This window comes from Dipodomys merriami, unplaced genomic scaffold (genome assembly GCF_024711535.1).
Source record: "Dipodomys merriami isolate MVZ:Mamm:240054 unplaced genomic scaffold, mDipMer1.0.p SCAF_128, whole genome shotgun sequence".
Classification (NCBI taxonomy): domain Eukaryota; kingdom Metazoa; phylum Chordata; class Mammalia; order Rodentia; family Heteromyidae; genus Dipodomys; species Dipodomys merriami.
Window position 1 is genome coordinate 1,954,861 of NW_027202582.1, and position 18,116 is coordinate 1,972,976.

The following is an 18,116-nucleotide window of genomic DNA, read 5'->3' on the forward strand; positions in this document are numbered from 1 at the left end:
AGCTCAAGTGGTAGAGCGCTCGCCTTGAGCTGAAGAGCTGAGGGACAGCGCTGAGGCCCAGAGTTCAAGCCCCACGACCGACAAAAAAAAAAAGAGTTTCACAGACTTTCAAGCCTGGGCTGGCTTGCAACTCAGATCTCAAATCTCAGCCTCAGGGGTGGCTAGAATTACATAGGTAGGCCATCGGCACCAAGTTTTGCAGCTTGAATCTTGTCAAAGATTTGGCGCCTTGTCAAAAGTAGCCTGGGTGACAGACTCGAGGCCACCAGCGCTGTCCATGGTAACTAGCTTTTGTATGGCTTGAAGCTTGCATCCATTTTATCTTTTCAGAACAATTCCGTGACGGCCTTTAGCCCTGTTTGGTAGATGAAGGATGACAGTCAGGAAGGCCTTGCGGCGCTGAGCCACCTCCGCTGCCCGCACGCCACTTCTCGGGCTAGCCAGCGCCAGGTCCCGGTCCCCGAGTCCAGCCGCGCCTAGGGGCTCCCGCTGATCCTGGCTCCGCCTCTTCCCCCCCCCCACGCCAGAGGCTCCGCCTCCAGCACGCCTGAGGAACCGCCACTTTCACGGGATCCAATGAGACGTAGCCGGGGGCGGGACGAGTCGCCTCTGAGAGCCAATCTGGTTTATCTGGGGCGGGGCTACAGCCGGTCGAGGGCCCGCACCGCAGTCCTCCCCAGCCCGGAGCGATTCTGGCGCGGGCGGCCCGCACCGGGCCTTGCTGTGCGCGCTCCCGCGGCCCACTGCCCGCAACCTACCGCCCGCTGCCCGCGCGGTTCCTTGATCCGCTCCGCCCTGGGGGTCGTGGCGCCCGTCCCTCCCTGCTCTGCCATCGCCTCCCGAACAGGGATTCAGGAGCCGGGCTGGGGGCAGGGGCGGGAGCCACGGGACGAGCGCCTGAGGTGGGTGCGGAGCGGGAGGCTGGGCGGGCGGGTCGGCGCCTGGGCCCCGCCCACGGGCTTCAGGTCCCGGTGGGGCGAGGCGGGCCAGGGCGCAGCGCCCGTGTCCTGGCCTGCCTGGGTCCGGGGCGCTCGGCCCTGGGTCCGGGTACCCCTTCCAGGCCCCCACCCTTCCTACTGGGGACACTCCACCCTTTCGCCGCCCGCAGCCTCCACCCCGGTCGCCCTTTGTCGCCTGTGCACCTGCACTCTCGCCCTGCCTTCCCACTTCCCCCAGGCTGCACCCCGGCCCAGCCTGAGCCACCCCGGCCCCCAGCACCAACAGACTCCATTCTCACGGCTTTGTCGGCTGTACACCTGTTCACCTCAACTCTGTTCATTTGGTCCACCCCAACATTTTCATCGAAATACAGTCCAGACCATCATCCCCATCTTGTCCTGATTGTCCCCTGTATCTGCACCGCCCCCCCCCCAGGCCCAGGCCCAGGCCCAGACCCTTTCTAGCCATATTCCTTTGTTCCTTCAGCTGTCCCCTGCATTCACTCATCCTGCTGAACCCCAGCCCGCACTCCCCTCCTCAGACCAGACACCCCTCGCTCTGCTAGCACTTCTGAGGCTCGTTTCCAGCCCTAGCCATATCCCTTGCTCTTTCAGCTGGTCCAGTATCTGGCAGCTGCCCACAGTCCAACCACTGCCCTGTCCTCACGGGCTCCACTTTCTCCCATCCCTCCTGGCTTCAGCGCCCGCGAGATCCTCTCCTCTCCTGTCTCCACAGGTGCCCTGCAGGAGCCATGGAGCTGAGTAGCAAGAAGAAACTCCATGCCTTGTCCCTGGCGGAAAAGATTCAGGTGTTGGAACTCCTGGATGAATCCAAAATGTCCCAGTCGGAGGTAGCCCGGCGCTTCCAAGTCTCCCAGCCCCAAATCTCCCGCATCTGCAAGAATAAGGAGAAGCTGTTGGCAGACTGGTGTAGCGGCACTGCCAACCGAGAGCGCAAGCGCAAGCGGGAGTCCAAATATAGCGGGATCGATGAAGCTCTGCTCTGCTGGTACCACATTGCCCGCGCCAAGGCCTGGGATGTGACGGGCCCCATGTTACTCCACAAAGCCAAGGAGTTGGCTGATATCATGGGCCAGGATTTTGTGCCCAGCATTGGCTGGCTGGTCCGCTGGAAACGCCGAAACAATGTAGGCTTCGGGGCTCGCCATGTCCTTCCTCCTCCATTCCCTCCTGAACCACCTCCCTTAGGCCTCACGTCCCAGGCCCAGCCCCCTCTCTCCCTTAAAGACTTCTCTCCAGAGGATGTTTTTGGCTGTGCTGAAGTGCCCTTGCTGTATCGGGCAGTGCCTGGCAGAGCATTTGCGTGTGATCGGATGAAAGTACTCCTGTGTGCCAACAGCAGGGGCACAGAGAAGCGGCGAGTGCTGGTCGGTGGGCTCCAGGCTGCGCCTATGTGCTTCTTTGGGGTGAGCAGTGAGGCACTGCTTGCTTCCTACCACCCGGACCCAAGCATCCCCTGGGCAGAGTGGTTGGCACAGTTTGACCAGGACATGGGGCAGCAGGGTCGACAGGTAGCCTTGCTGTTGGCTGCCCAAGTGGTAGAGGAGTTGGCAGGCCTGCCCGGGCTCCACCACGTGAGACTCTTACCTCTGTCTGCCTCCAGCACGACACCTTCCTTGCCTGGCTCTGTGGTCTGGGCCTTTAAAGCTCATTACCGGCACCGTTTGCTGGGCAAATTGGCCGCTGTGCAGAGCAGGAGAGAGGGTACCTCACTGCCGGAAGCTGGGGAAGGCATCACGGGGTTGGATGCCTTGCACATGGCCTCGGCAGCCTGGACCAAGGTGCCTTCTCAGCTCATTTGGAGCAGCTTCATTCAGGAAGGGTTAGCTCCAGGCAAAACGCCCCTGGCCCTGGACAAAGCCTCTGAGATGCCGCCCGTTGCTGGTGGACTGAGCCAGGAGGAGTTTTCCCACTTCGTGGACTTGGAGGACGAGGAACCAGGCCCCGGAATGTGCAAGGAGGAGACGGGCACTGACGCTAAGGAAGGGTATAGAGAAGATGGCTTGGAGCCCCTGCCTACCAAAGCCGACGCCCTACAGGCCCTGGGCACCTTGAGGAGGTGGCTGGAGGTCAATAGCACCTCCCCAGAGCTCTTTGAGAAGTTCTATGAGTGTGAGGCCGAGGTGGAGCGGCTGTGCTGCCTGTGAGGACCCGTGGCAGCGGCCAGGGCCCCGCCCCTGTTTCCCATGGAAACGCCTCTCCAGACGGGGAGCAGCTCTTTCCTGTGGAAATACCACCTAGGAAAGGTGTAGAAGGGAGGGAAGTTGGCACACCAAGTCTAAGCTTGGAGTCAAAACTTTCCAAGCTTGAGAAGAAGCTCTGAAGATGGAGCCTCAGGCTAGAACTTTAGGAGAGAGGGCTGGAAGCATGGCTCAAGTGGTAGAACATCAGTCTGTGAGTGAAAGCATCAGACCCTGAGTTCAAGTTCCAGTCCCAGAATTAAAAAATAAAACAGAGGGAGTTCATTTGGGAAGGTGGAACTTCGGTTTTCTAGACATTGTTTCCATTGTTTAAATTTCATGTCAAAAGCAGTTCTGCTTCTGGAAATAAAGTTTTGTACTGTTTTATTTTATTTCTGTGGTACTGAGTAATCAGAACTCAGAGCCTCATGCATGGTAGGCAAGCACTCTACCACTAAGCCACATTCCCAGCCCTGGAAATAAAGGTTTAAACAGCAAAGAGACCAGGATGTGATTTTCATGACAGTAGAGGAAATCTTTCCATTCAGATTTGAAAAATCGATTTGTGTGCCTTTGGTAATGACCAGTAGAGACCCTCCTTCAGAGGAGGATCAATGGCCTGGACACTGAAGGGTGGAGGCCCCCGGGGGTCACCTTTGTCAGAAGTAATGCTGGGAGGGGCCAGTGGCTCATACCCATAATCCTAGCTACTCAGGAGGCTGAGTTCTGAGGATCACAGTTCAGAGCCAGCCCAGGCAGGAAAGTCTCTGAGACTCTTTATCTCCACTAAACTATATATATATATATATATATATATATATATATATATATATATATATATATATATATATATTAAAGCCAGAAGTAAAGCTGTGGCTCAAGTGGTAGAGCACTGTCCTCAAGCAAAAGAAGTCCAGGCCCTGAGCCAGCAAAAAGTAAAATTATATATATAGGCTAATTGACCTCAGTCCTTGTGTCCAGCAGAAGAATTCAGACAAGACTTGAACATAGTAAAAGGAATAGAGAAGTTCATTAGGAAAGGAATACATTTGCAATGCTAGAAGTAGGTCATCTTTAGGGAAAGAATGGCCTTTTATTCTTTGTAGCCCAGGCTGGCTTGAAACCCCATCTTCCTGCCGCAAACCCCTACTGCTGGGATTACAGGTATGTGCCACCATGCCTAGCCAACAACTATTTTTTAAGCACCCTGATATGCCAGCTAGAATTTTGACATGAGGGGGAAAAAAAAAGAGTACCTGCTCCATGGAGTTCCTTATTTAAAGGACAGACAGATATGATCGGAGTCACAGAGAGGAGGAGAGTATGTGATTATGGACTGAGGAGGAGATAACGGGAAAGCGTATGCGGGTGGCTGTGCAGTGCCTGCACCTGTAGCATCAGCGCCTCCTGGGAACTTAGTGAAATGCACACCTGCTGAATCAGAAACTTATGGATGGGACTCCGCAATCTGTACTTTTTTTTTTTTTTTTTTTTTTTTTTTGGTCGTGGGGCTTGAACTCTGGGCCTGGGCGCTGTCCCTCAGCTCTTCAGCTCAAGGTGAGCGCTCTACCACTTGAGCTACAGCGCCACTTCCGGTTTTCTGGTGGTTTATTGGAGATAGGAGTCTCACGGTCTTTCCTGCCTGGGCTGGCTTTGAACCGTGATCCTCAGATCTCAGCCTCCTGAGTAGCTAGGATTACAAGCGTGAGCCACCAGCGCCCGGCTTTGCAATCTGTATTTTAGTACACCCTCCTGGTGATTCTGAACCTCAGGAACCTGACCTAGACAGATACTAAGGAAGTTTTCGCTAAGGAAGCAATATAGAACTGAGACTTGAAAGGTAAATGGGAGGCATAAAAGCAACAAGAAGAGCATATGCAAATGTCCTTCTGTAGGAGAGTATTAGATACTTTGTTTGTGTTTGTTTTTGTCCATCTTGGTGCTTGAACTCAGGGCCTGGCTCTGATCCAGCTCAGATATCTTGAAGGAACTAAGAGCAAGTAAAATGCAGGGTAAGGGAAGGAGCTTGCCTTGATCCCTCAGAGTAATGGAAAGTCATTCACTAGGGTGACCTGGTCAGACTTGAGATTCAAGGAGGTAGCCCAGTGGTAGAGTGGTTGCCTAACATGTGCCAGGCATTGGGTTCAATCCTCAGCACTGAAAAAAATTGCCAGGTGCTGGTGGTTCATACCTGTCATCCTAGTGACAGGAGGCTGAACTCTGAGGATCATGGTTCAAAGCCAGATAGGACAGGAACGTCTGTGAGACTCTTATCTCCAATTAACCACCAGAAAACAGGAAGTGGAGCTGTGGCTCAAAGTGGTAGTATGCTAGTGTTCAGCACAAAAGCTCAAACAAATTAACTTATATTTCTATTATTTATAAGTATTCATTTATATTAAATTATATTCCTATTAAAATGAAATTATATTTCCAGATTCAGGATAGGACCCTGGTTATGGTATTAGAATTGGAAAGGAGAGGTAAGATTCCATGAAACCTTGAGAAGGAGGATGAACACAAGTTAGGGGCTCTCATGTAAGAGGAAGGGAGAGAGAGGCGCTCTGAACATCTGGCCTGAGCCAGAGGCTGGGGTGGGGCACCTGTGACTGTCAGCCCTGTGCAGGGCTGCAGCGCTAGGGGGCGCAGGGCTCGGGCTCTGGAGCTGGAACATCAGGCAGCCAGGCAAGTTGTATGACTTCGCACCTATGTGATCTAGGACAAGTTACATAATGCGTCTGAGCCGAAGTCACCTTCCTGTAAACTGATAGACTGCTCTGGGGTCGGGTCTAGGAGAAGCCCCCGGTAAGTTGACAGGGAGTCTAGGTCACCCTGAGGTGAGCTCAGGGTAATGTCAGGACATGGGGCTTGAACTCTTGGCCTGGGCGCTGTCCCTCAGCTCTTCAGCTCAAGGTGAGTGCACTACCACTTAAGCCACAGCACCACTTCCAGTTTTCTGGTGGTTTATTGGAGATAAGAGTCTCACAGATTTCCTGCCCGGGCTGGCCTGGAACCATGACCCTCACATCTCAGCCTCCTGAGTAGCTAGGATTACAGGTGTGAGCCACCGTGCCTGGCTCAAGTCTCACTTAGGATCTGAGATGGGGTGGGGGGGAGAAGAAAAGTGCTATAGGCAGGCACTCCCAACTTCTATCTCCACCAGAGAGGACCTGGAGATGGCTCAGGCGGCAAACAGAGGTTAGGTGCTCAGCAGACAGCTGTAGTGGCTGGAGGGGGGGGGGGGGAGAGGAGGGGGCAGGGAGAAGGACCAGCAATGTACTCAGGATCTCAATAAGTGTTTATTGGAGATGCATGTCCCATCCAGCATTGGGCTTGCGCTGAGACAGATATACAACCTGGAGCACAAAGTGCTCCCAAACGAAAGGGAAAGGCAAGAAACAAGAGTGAGTCAACACAGCAACTCAGAAGCAGCAGAAGCCAAACACAGGGTTCCTGCTTGTCATCCTAGCTACTCAGAAGGCTGAGGTCTGAGAATTGCCATTGCAACGCAGCCCAGGCAGAAAAGTCCGAGAGATTCTTTTTTTTTTTTTTTTTTTTTTTTTGTCGGTCGTGGGGCTTGAACTCTGGGCCTCAGCGCTGTCCCTCAGCTCTTCAGCTCAAGGCGAGCGCTCTACCACTTGAGCTACAGCGCCACTTCCAGTTTTCTGGTGGTTTATTGGAGATAGGAGTCTCACAGTCTTTCCTGCCCGGGCTGGCTTTGAACCGCGATCCTCAGATCTCAGCCTCCTGAGTAGCTAGGATTACAGGCGTGAGCCACCAGCGCCCGGCTAGTCCGAGAGATTCTTATCTCCAATTAACCAGAAAAAAGCTGGAAGTGGAGATGTGGCTCAAATGGTATAACACCAGCCTTGAGGAAAAAAAAAAAAACTAAGGAAGAGTGCCTTAGCTCTGAGTTCAAGGCCTAGTACTAGTGTGTGTGTGTGTGGGGGGGGGGCTCACACACAAAGCAGCCGAGGCAAGGGCTAGCATCAAGGTATGCAGGTTGACCAGAGAGCCTAGGATCCCCAAAGTCAGCCCCAGTGGTCTGGAGATAGTGCTCTGCCTGAGTCTCAAAGAATCATGTGAGCAGCTAGAGGGATGGTAGAGACCTTGCTTTGATTAACCAGGGGCCAAGGACACCCGGCCTGGGCCTTGTGGTACAGCTTGTTTGTTTCAGGATCACAAAGCCACGAAGGGAGAGGAAAAAAAAAAAACCTACGGGGAAAGACCTTGGGGGTAGGGGAGGCTCCTGAAGGTAATGGAAGAGCCTGGAAGACTCTGGATTCTGGACAGGAGGAAGACAAGGGGACTCCCCTGGAGAGGTTTTTTTTTTTTTTTTTTTTTTTTTTTTTTAATTTTTTTATTGTAGAGATACTACCCTGGAGAGGTTTGAAAGGCCAGGTGAGATGATCCAAATGCACTGTCACCGGAAGTGGGAAGGGCGCAGAGGCTGTGGCCAGTGGAGTCCAGCAGCTCCATCAGAGCGGCGGTGCTTGGGCTCTTGCTTCTGGGAAGCCGAAGCGCTTGAGGTGCGAGTCTCGCTGGAGGCTGAGCGCTACCTTGGAGTGTGGGCTGGGCCTCGAGCGCTGGCTCCTCTGCAGATGACTCCCTGCCTGGCTGGACCTTGGGAGGCGCCTGGCCTAGGAAGGGCCGAGCCGCTCGTCTTTGACCTGCAAACAGGTTGGTGGGGCTCGGCCTCCAGTTACTTAGTCAGCAGGGGTCCAGCTGCGGGGTCCCCGCCGGGCTCACTCCCATGCATGCAGGAGATACTCATAGCTGAGGAAGGTGACGGCGTTGACTGGAAAGGCCCGGGCACTGTTGATGGTCAGGCCCCGGAAGAAGACTCCTATCCCCTCCTGCCGGAAGCTGCTGCTCACGCAGTCCAGGATTCCTTTGTACTTTCGCTGCCTCAGCCCATCCATCTGCATCCGGGACTTGATCACGTCAAAGGGCGTGGCTGTAATCCAAGAGGCGATGCCGGCGAAGCCCCCAGCCACCAGCACTGTGGCTGAGCCTGGGGTAGAGCTGGGTCAAAGGGGACCAGAATATTCCCCAGCCCCACCTCTCTCCCTAACCCTGCTGTACCCTTACCCCAGCCCTGTGTCCACCTCCCCGCACCCCTCACCACATCACTTACTGGGGTTCTGGCCATCTGGTGTGTACTGGCGACACAGCCCTTCGTAGGTGAGGAAGTAGAGGCCCAGAGTGGGGGTGTCCCTTAGCACTAGGGCCAAGGATCCCCGGAACAGCCCGCGGGGCCCATCCTCCCGGAAGATGGTGGCTGCACAGTGCACAGGCCCCCGGTACCGTGGCTGGGGGCCGCCTGGCTGTGCCCTGGGCTCTGTCTGGTTTTGTAGACGGACTTTGATGAGATCAAAAGGAGCCAGGCAGTAGGACTGCGAGGAAAGACACACAAGGCCCCGGGTGTCAGGTAGACTGGTAGCTGCTGATGATAACAAGAGAAGCCGGGCACCAGTGGCTTACCCTATAAATCCTAGCTACTCAGGAAGCTGAGATCTGAGGATCACGGTTCAAAGCCAGGCTTGGGCAGAAACATCCATGACACTCTTCTCTCTTAACAAGTCACACACAAAAAGCTGGAAGTGGAGCGAGCTGTAGCTCAAGTAGTAGCAGGCTAACCTTGAGCAAAAGAAACTCAGGGACAGGGCTGGGAGTGTGGCTTCGTGGCAGAGTGCTTGCCTGGCAGGCATGAAGCCCTGGGCTCCAGTCCTCAGTACCATATACACAGACAAAGCTGGCTCAAGTGGTAGAGTGCTAGCCTTGAGCAAAAGAAGCTTAGGAACAGTGCCAGGCCCTGAGTCAAGACACACACACACACACACACACACACACACACACACACAGAGGTGTGTGTACAAAGCCCTGTTAGCACTCAGCACCTTCCTCATACCGCAGCAGCCTCTGGGTCCCCAAAGGTACACCTGATTTATTTTCCCAACAGTGGGAGAGGAGGTTTTAATTTTCAAGCACTGGAACTGAGGGAGTCTGTGACCATCAAGCAAAGACCTGAGTCTCTCCAGGTGGAGGTCATGTCACCGGCCCTGTTCTTACTACCAGGCCAGTCTCCCTCACTGTCCTGCTGTGTGATGGTCCTGGACAGGGCAAAGCAGGGCTGCTCTTTCCTGCCTTTCAAGCCCCTAGCCACTGTTGTTCCAATGAAGAGACAAGTAAGTAAGATGGAAGGTCCTAGAACTCTTAACCTTTGTATTGGGTGGTGAGGACAATAGATTCAGTATAGTTTTTTGTTTTTTTTTTGTCGGTCATGGGACTTGAACTCTGGGCCTGGGCGCTGTCCCTCAGCTCTTCAGCTCAAGGCGAGTGCTCTACCACTTGAGCCACAGCGCCACTTCCAGTTTTCTGGTGGTTTATTGGAGATAAGAGTCCAACGGAGTTTCCTGCCTGGACTGGCTTTGAACTCTTATCCTCAGATCTCAGCCTCCTGAGCAGCTAGGATTACAGGCGTGAGCCACCAGCACCCAGCTAGATTCAGTATAGTATTATAATATATTGGGTTCTAGGGGGTGAGTGGGTGCTGGGGAATAAAGAGGGGGTGAGGTTTGGGTTGAGCAAGAGAAGCTACTGGAACTCAGGTGTTGGGCTCCAAGCTCATGTTGGAATGTCCCTGATGGCTTATGGGGTGTCTGTCTGTCTGTCTGTCTCCTGAGAGGCAGATGAGCTCTGTTTCTCAGGCCTTGATGGGGCTGGTGGCAGGTTCTCAGGCTTTAGAAGGGTCTCAGCAGGCAGGGTTGGGGACCAGGGGTCTCCTTTGCAAGACAGGGGCTCCAACTGAGGATCCAGGGGCTTTGGAGCATGGTGTTCTTGACAGACTTGGGTCCTTGGGTCTTGCTCTCTGCCCCCTGAAGTGTCACGGTCACCAGGGCAGGTGGCTCGGGTGCTTAGCTGGTGTGTAGAATGGAGCAAGGCCCTGAGCCCTCTATCTCTTTAATTTTATTTATGTATTTTTGCCAGTCCTGGGGCTTGAACTCTGAACCTGGGCGCTGTCTTTAAACTTCTTTTGCTCAAGGCTACTGCTCTACTACTTGAGCTATAGTGCCACTTTCAGATTTTGTTTTTTTTGAGTAGTTTATTAGAGATAAAGAGTCTCACAGACTTTCCTGCCTGGGCTGGCTTTGAATCGTGATCCTCAGATCTCAGCTTCTTGAGTAGCTAGGATTACAGGAGTGAGCCACAGGCACCTGGCCTCTGTCCCTTTATGATCAGAGACCTCATTCAACTCAGTGCTCCTCTGGGGCCTGAAAGTCCCTCTTGGCTTCCTCCCTTCCCTCAGAAGCTCAGTACCACTGGACAGAGAACAAAGACCAAAAGCAAAGGACGGGTATGACTTAATGATTAATGATGTGAATCTGTGGCCTGGGCGTGACTTAATGATTAATGATTCAAATCTGTGGCCTGGGTTTCAGGAGAGGCTGGTGACTCAAAGCCACCCCGATAGTGTAGGCAAAGGCCCAGAGCCAGTGTTTGCTGGACAAATGCCAGGACCACCATAAGACCACGAGAGTGGTTGGGCTCTGAGCTCTGTTGGGATGGTCGGTCCTTGAGGTCAAAGCTCACCATGGAGAGTAGTCTTCCTACAGCTTCCAGGCTGGTAGAACCTTCCAGAGGTGGACAAATCCAGTCAGCCAATGGTGGGCACTGGCTGCACTTCCCCCTGCCCAATTCTCTCTGTCTTTGATGTCCATGACCTGAAAGCCTGGCAAGCCAGGGTCCCCCAGCCCCCAGCTAGGCTTGCCCAGCCACAGCCACGGGTCACCAGAGAGGGACAGGAGTGGACAGATCGGTTGGCCAATCACTGGTGCCACCTGGTGTGCGCATGCGCAGGCGTCTCCCTCACCTGCAGGACGCCCGCAGTGCAGCCGGCGATGAAGACGTGGGTGTAATTGAGTGGCTGGCCCCGCCGCTCCTGGTGGGAGGTTGCTGTGAGGGCCACAAGGACATTGCTGTAGACCCCAAACAGGACAGAGTTGACCACGGCTATGCTGAACATGGGGAAACTCATTCCTTTGAAGAAGCCCAGGACCTGCGGAGTGGCACAGGGGCCGAGTGGCACAGTGGACTGGCACGATGAGGCTCCCCTTGGCTCTTCCAGCCCAGTCCTTCCATGACTGGACCCCACTCTGACCAGAGCCCCGCCCCCAGGAGGCGGGCAAGTGAGGCTGGTAAGGCCTGCAACTCCATGTGTGGCGGCTGAGCTACCACCTGGTACCCCAAAGGACTCTACCCTTGGGTCTTATTTCTTCCAAGAGCAGAGCCCGGCTAGCAAGAAAAGAAGCTGGTATCACCCAGCCCACAGCAGGCACCCACCGACTCATGGCGGTAAGTCTTGACCATGCAGTCCACGATGCCCTGATACGTGTTCTGGGTCTGCAGCCGCACCTAGGCAGGAAGGACAAGGCAGGTTGGGCAGGTAGGCAGGCCAAGGCAGCCAGCTCTCCCCCGCCATGGATGCCATCCAGCAGGCGGGGCAGGAGCGAGCCCCCCTCCCCTGCAAGGCAGACCTGATCTTACTCTGGACCCCTGATTTTCGTTTGGTTCCTCTGGTGCCTTTCCTAGACTCACCTTCACCGTGTCAAAGGGGTGTCCCAGGACCAGGCCCAGAGCTCCTGTGGTGACAAAGGTGCCAGTGAGTGAATGCCAGTCTGTGCCAGAGGACAAGGGGATTCAGGTAGGAGGAAGGCCCACACTTCAGGCTCGGCTCCAGCTGTCCTCCCCCACCCCCACCCCCACACCCCAGGCCTGGAAGGTGCTGTGACAAAGGACGAGACCCTGGGCTCTGCCAAGCATGCGTGAGCAGAAAACACTTGCTCGTCAGCGCTGATTAAGGAAAGCATCTCCATCATTCATCCTCCTTGCCAGCGGTGCCCAGCCTTCCTTCAGCCAGAAGACTATGGCCTTGATTTCAGGCAGTGCTGGAAGCCCTTTCCAGAGTCCTACTGGCTCCACTCCTGGTCTTATCCCTGGGGGAACCTCATCCCCAGAAGGCCCCTCTTTTTCTTCTGGGCAGCCTGCTGTCACCAGAAGCTGCTGCTGGGTACACACCCATAGTAGGCCTGAGGCCAGGAGCGCCACCCACAACCAGGTAGGGCAAAGGCCCAAAGGGGAACTTGGGTCAGCAGGTAAAGGTCAAAGGTGAACCTCCTTCTGAGTCCGTCCTGCAAGGTGGCCTGTGACAGGGGGTTTGTGGTTTGGGGTATCTTGGTGGTCAGCCAGCAAGAACTTAGAATACAGACATAGCTTCACCTGCCTGTGCCTCCTCTTTTTCCCCTCCCCAAGGAAAGGTAGACGTTTGGACTATAGAAAGGTTTGTGTATCTGTCTGCAATGCTGCTGTCAGTCAAAATCAAACTCCTTTCTCTCTCTCTCTCTCTCTCTCTCTCTCTCTCTCTCTCTCTCTCTCTCTCTGTCTCTCTCTCTCTGTCTTTCTCTCTCTCTCACCCTGTCTCCTGCTGCCATAGGATGACACAGGGAGAAGGCCCCTGCCAGAGGCCAGTGCCTAGATATTGGACATTGCAGCCTCCCTTCTCACTCTGGCTGGCCTCTCTCTGGAGACTCAGGACACCTGGCTCCATGGCCCTGCAGGAGCATGGTGACTTTGGCCTTTCCTCCTCCTGTCACTCATCCTCCCCAGGAAGTGATCCGCTCTTGGGGAAGATGTGCCAGAGCAAGCAAAATGACTCACCAGAGATCCAACCAGCTGCAAACTCCTCCACAGGCATTGTCTGGGCTCCCGCAGGAACTAGCAGCTTGGACTCCGTAACAAGAGACTGTTTGAAAGCGTAATCCGCTCCCTCCACAGACCCGATCACTTCCCACTAATGTTTAACCACGACTGTAAGGTGAGAAGTGGCTGACTGCCCGGACTTCAGGTAACCAGGAGTGAGGCTGAGCCGACTTTGGCTTAGTGGCCCTGAGCCTGGAGGCCGTCTGTACCGTAGAGGATCTCACAGGACAGGGCGACAGCCATCGCTGGTGCCTGAGCTCCCTGCCTAGGCAGTGTCAGCGTTGCCTCAAAGCTGGGGATGACAATTGGGCCCCAGACTGGTGCACCCCTTCAGGGCTGACTCAGTGGGCAAGGAATAAGACCCAAACTTCATTCATCCCACAGTAGAAAAGGCCCCTGGCCCGCCTTACCAGGCAGCAAGGACATGCAGTGGCAGAGTTTGGACACCAGGGGGCAGCCTGGGCCCGCAGTGGGCTCACGGCAGCCAGCACAACTCAGGAGAAAGAAACCACTCTAGCAAGAACTCACCGGGTCCTGAGGGCTGGCTGTCTGCTTCTCTCCAGAATTGTTTAGAAACACAGCCTCCCAAGGCCTCCTCTTTCCCCTACCCCAAGGAAGGATGTGGCTTTGAACTATAGAAAGGTTCATGTATCTGTCTGCAATGGCTCCAGGCTGCTCTCAGTCAAAATCAAAATCCTCTCTTTCTCAGTCTCTCTCTCTCTCTCTCTCTCTTTCTCTGGCTCTTTCTCACCCTCTCTCCTTCCGCCATAGGATAACGCAGGCAGAGGGCCCCTGGCAGAGGCCAGCATCTAGATACTGGACTTCACAGCCTCCAAACTGTGAGAAGGAAATGCGTTTTCTCTATGAAATTTAAAAAAAAAAAATGAAGGAAAGGGAAGTCAGCTCCTTGCAAGGCTGAACTTGCAGGGTGCCACCCATTCTCCTCTGACCTCACTTCCTACTTCTTGCCCAGGAAACTCCCCGCCTCCAGGACTTTGCCCAGACTCTTCTTCCAGACACTCTCTCTTTGGGCTCCTTCAAGCTGGGGGCTCAAATGTCACCTCAGGGAGGCCTTCCTGAATCAGCTCATTTACCCTGTACTCTGCTCTCCTGTCCAGCAGTAGACGCCCTCCTCACTTCAGCCTCTCCTTCCCTCCATTGTGCTAATCATCTACATGCTCTGTGGAGAAGCAGTTGGTTATCTGTGCACTCAAGGATGTCTGGTGGTTTTAGCCACTAAATAGTCCTGGCACAGAGTAGGCTTACCATGAGCCTTGGAAGAATGGATGGATGGGGTTGGGAATGTGGCTTAGTGGTAGAGTGCTTGCCTAGCAGGCATGAAGCCCTGGGTTCGATTCCTCAGTACCACATGCACAGAAAAAGCTGGAAGTGGCACTGTGGCTCAAGTGGTAGAGTGCTAGCCTTGAGCACAAAGAGGCTCAGGGACAGAGCCCAGGCCCTGAGTTCAAGCCCCAGGACTGGCAAAAAAAAAAAAAAATTATGAATGGATGAAAAAGCCAGGAAGTCGTACCAACGGTCAGAATTGAGGCTTTCTTTCTCTCCATTACCAAAAGGCCCCAAAATGTAAAGGCTGGTGGGCCATCTGGTGCAGTCACTGAAGCCTGTAATCCTATTTGAGAGGTGGAGATCCAGGATCAAAGTTTGAAGGCCAGCCTGGGGGAAAAAGTTTGGAAGACTCCATCTTAATTAATGGCAATAACATGCACCTGCCACCAGAAATGAGGATCACAGTCCAGGCATAAAATGAGACTAAAAAATAACCAACTGGGCTGGGAAGGTGGCTCAGTGGTAGAGTGCTTGCCTTGCATGCCTGAGGCCCTGGGTTCCGATTCCTCAGCACCACATAAGCAAAGAGAAAAAAGCTGGAAGTGGCGCTGTGGCTCAAGTGGTAGAGCGCTAGCCTTGAGCTGAAGAGCTGAGGGACAGCGCCCAGGCCCAGAGTTTAGGCCCCACGACCGGACCCAAAAAAAAAAAACAAAAACAACCAACTTCGCAGGGCACCAGTGGCTCACACCAGTAACCCTAGCTACTCAGGAGGCTGAGATCTGAGAATCACAATTCAGAGCCAGCCGGGACAGGACAGTCTGTGAGACTCTTATCTCCAATAAACCACTGGAAAACTGGAAGTGGTGCCGTGGCTCAAGTGGTAGAGCACTCACCTTGAACTGACAAGCTCAGGGACAGTGCCCAGGCCCATGACTGACTAAAAAAGAAGAGCTGGGATGGAGGCATGGTTCAAGTAATAAATGCCAGGGCTGGGAAGGTGGCTCAGTGGTAGAGTGCTTGCCTTGCATGCATGAGGCCCTGGGTTCGATTCCTCAGCACCACATAAGCAAAAAGAAAAAAGCCAGAAGTGGCACTGTGACTTAAGTGGTAGAGCGCTCGCCTTGAGCTGAAGAGCTGAAGGACAGCGCCCAGGCCCAGAGTTCAAGCCCCACGACCGACAAAAAAAAAAAAAAAAGTGGGGGGTAGGAGGAAGGAGAGCGATGGGGAGGGGTGAGATGGATGAGGATACATTGTAAGCATGCGTGGATGGGCTGGGAAGGTGGCTCAGTGGTAGAGCACTTGCCTTGCATGCATGAGGCCCTGGGTTTGATTCCTCAGCACCACATAAGAAAAAAGCCGGAAGTGGCACTGTGTCTCAAGTGGTAGAGCACTATAGAGCACTAGCCTTGAGCTGAAGAGCTGAGGGACAGCGCCCAGGCCCAGAGTTCAGGCCCCACGACCGGACCAAAAAAAAAAAAAGCATGTGTGGAAATGTCAAATGAAACACCTTGTGCAAATAGTATTCAAATTTTAAAAAGTGAATAATAATAATAATAGATTCCCCAGAGTTCTGTACCCTGGCTTCTTCTCCAGTCTTCCAGCAATTCTACTAGGTTCCTCTTCCTCCTGGCAGAGTACAGTGCTCCTTTTGTCACTGTCTAGCTCATAACTTCTTCACTGCCTGACAACCCCCCATAACGCCCCCTTTCCCCCCATCTCTGTTGGCTCTGACAGATCAAGGGTGATGCATGTGTATATACATTTTTTTAATTTTAATTTTATTTTACTTGTTTGGTCCTGGGGCTTGAACTCAGGGCCCGGGCACTGTCTTTGGGCTCTTTCGCTTAAGGCTAGCGCTCTACCACTAGAGCCACAGCGCCACTTCCCCTTTTCTGTTGGTTAATTGGAAATAAGAGTTTCAGGGACTTTCTTGCATGGTCTGGCAGGAAACCACAATCCTCAGATCTCAGAGTCCTGAGTAGCTAAGATTACAGGCCTGAGCCACTAGTGCCAAGTTTGACTGTAATATTTTGTAGCTGTAGGGTTTTGTTTGATGCTAGTACCAGGGCGTGAACTGTTATCCTTAGCCTTTTTGGTCAAGGCTGTCACTCTACCACTTGAGCCACAGCTCCACTTCCAACCTTTATCTGGTTAATTGGAGACTAGAGTCTTATGGATTTTTCTGCCCAGGGTGGTTTCAAACCATAATCTTCAAATCTCAATTTTCCAAATATTCTGAGTAGAATTAGAGATGTAAGCCACCAGCACTCAATGTTACGTGTGCGTGTCTGTATATTATATATATAATGTATTATATGTTATGTGATATATTGCTACATACATTATATACATTATGTATAATGTATATACATTGTGTATATACACTATGTATATAACATATATAGCAACATATCATATAATATATACATTATATAATGCACATAATGTATATAGCAATATATTATATAATATATATTATATAATACACATAGTATATAATTTTTTTTGTCATGGGCCTTGAACTCAGGGCCTGGGTACTGCTTCTGAGCTTCTTTGCTCAAGGCTACAGCTATACCACTTAAGCCATGGCTTCATTTCTGGCTTTTTGGTGGTTAACTAGGGATAAGAGCCTCATGGGCTTTCCTGCCTAGGGTGGCTTTGAACCACAATCCTCAGGTCTTAGCCTCCTGAGTAGCTAGGATTACTGGTATGAGCCACTGGTGCCATTCTCCTGGCTTTTCTTTTTCTTCCCCCCCTCCCCTCACTCCTCAGTTAAACCACAATGGACACTTCCTGAGGCAGGGCCATGCGTCCCTTGGGTCTCCATTTCCTGATCTAGCACAGACCCCACAGCTACTCAGTCCACTGTGTCCTGGTGTGTCCCAGTGCTGAGAACAGGAAGGAGTCACGTGTTCCCTCGGTGCCCTTCTCTGTACTCACACATGAGCTTCCCTGAGTCACTGGGTCACTCCGATCTGGGGGCCACATTACTGCCCCATGGGTTCCAATGGGGCACGGGGGTGGGGTATGAGGGAACAGGCAAAGACGCCTCAAATATTGAAGTACCCACCAGGTGCTGGTGGCTCAAGCCTGTAATCCTAGCTATTCAGGAGGCTGAGATCTGAGGGTTGTAGTTCAAAGCCAGCCTGGGCAGGAAAGTCAGTGACACTCATTTCCAATAAACTACTCAGGAAAAGCTGGAAGTAGCGCTGTGGCTCAAGTGGTAGAGCACTAGCCTTGAGCAAAAGGAGCTCAGGGGCAGTGCCCAGGCTGAAAGTTCAAGCCCCAGGACTGGCAAAAAAAAATAAAAAAATATTAAAGAACCGTAGGCGGGTCAGGAGCTGCTTTCCTAGCGGGGAATTAGGGCCATGTGACCCCACATCCCAGTAGCCTCACTTCCAAGCCCATTATTGCTCCTGGAGCACTCTCTAGTTCCCCTGGCTTGGGAAGACAGTCTATGAGCTTGTTTTTCTCTCCCTTTTTGCACCTCAGGCACAAGGATGCTGGCACTGCCAGGACTTGTTGGTGACGTGACTGGGGGTGGGGGTGGGTTCATGGCCGCTTGTCTAGGCCCCAAGGCCTCTCCTCAGCCTGGGAATACCTCAAGCTGGCTTTGTGTCTGAAGTTGCCAGGGCTCAAGTGACTACATCCTGGAAAAACAGCGTTCCTGACCTGAGGGGGTTTTTGTTCAGTTGGTTGTGGTTTGAGACAGCATCACTGTATAGCCTCGGCTGACGTGGAACTTGAAATCTTCTACCTCACAGCCCAATTTTGGGCCTTAAATGTGTGTACTACCCTGCCCAGTCATCTGATCAACATTTCTTTCTTTCCTTCCTTTTGTCTGTTGTGGGGCTTGAACTCGGCTTGGGTGCTGTCCCTGCGCTCTTCAGCTCAAGGCGAGTGCTCTACCACTTGAACCTCAGCGCCACTT

The 18,116-nt window shown here is 53.1% G+C and overlaps 2 protein-coding genes across 4 annotated transcripts; one reads left to right on the plus strand and one right to left on the minus strand.

The window, feature by feature from the left end:
• Positions 1 to 850: 850 nt before the first annotated feature.
• LOC138824209 (tigger transposable element-derived protein 3-like) lies at positions 851 to 3,427 on the plus strand. The gene is made up of 2 exons (XM_070017872.1): positions 851 to 902; positions 1,675 to 3,427. Exon 2 carries the CDS (start codon positions 1,691 to 1,693, stop codon positions 3,104 to 3,106), a length of 1,416 nt encoding a protein of 471 aa, XP_069873973.1. The 5' UTR covers positions 851 to 902; positions 1,675 to 1,690; the 3' UTR covers positions 3,107 to 3,427.
• Positions 3,428 to 6,446: 3,019 nt separating this feature from the next.
• On the minus strand, positions 6,447 to 13,818 carry LOC138824300 (solute carrier family 25 member 45). 3 transcript variants are annotated; one of them, XM_070018087.1, is made up of 6 exons: positions 13,427 to 13,818; positions 11,738 to 11,781; positions 11,483 to 11,554; positions 11,013 to 11,198; positions 8,277 to 8,535; positions 6,447 to 8,153 (listed from the first exon to the last, which is right to left on the minus strand). In XM_070018087.1, the coding sequence occupies exons 3-6, from the start codon at positions 11,507 to 11,509 to the stop codon at positions 7,885 to 7,887; spliced, it is 741 nt and encodes a 246-aa protein (XP_069874188.1). In that variant the 5' UTR covers positions 11,510 to 11,554; positions 11,738 to 11,781; positions 13,427 to 13,818; the 3' UTR covers positions 6,447 to 7,884. The 3 variants fall into 3 exon arrangements, with proteins under 3 accessions (XP_069874188.1, XP_069874187.1, XP_069874186.1); XM_070018086.1 differs by having other exon boundaries at positions 6,447 to 8,096; positions 12,857 to 13,818; XM_070018085.1 differs by having other exon boundaries at positions 12,857 to 13,818.
• Between the last annotated feature and the right edge of the window lie 4,298 nt (positions 13,819 to 18,116).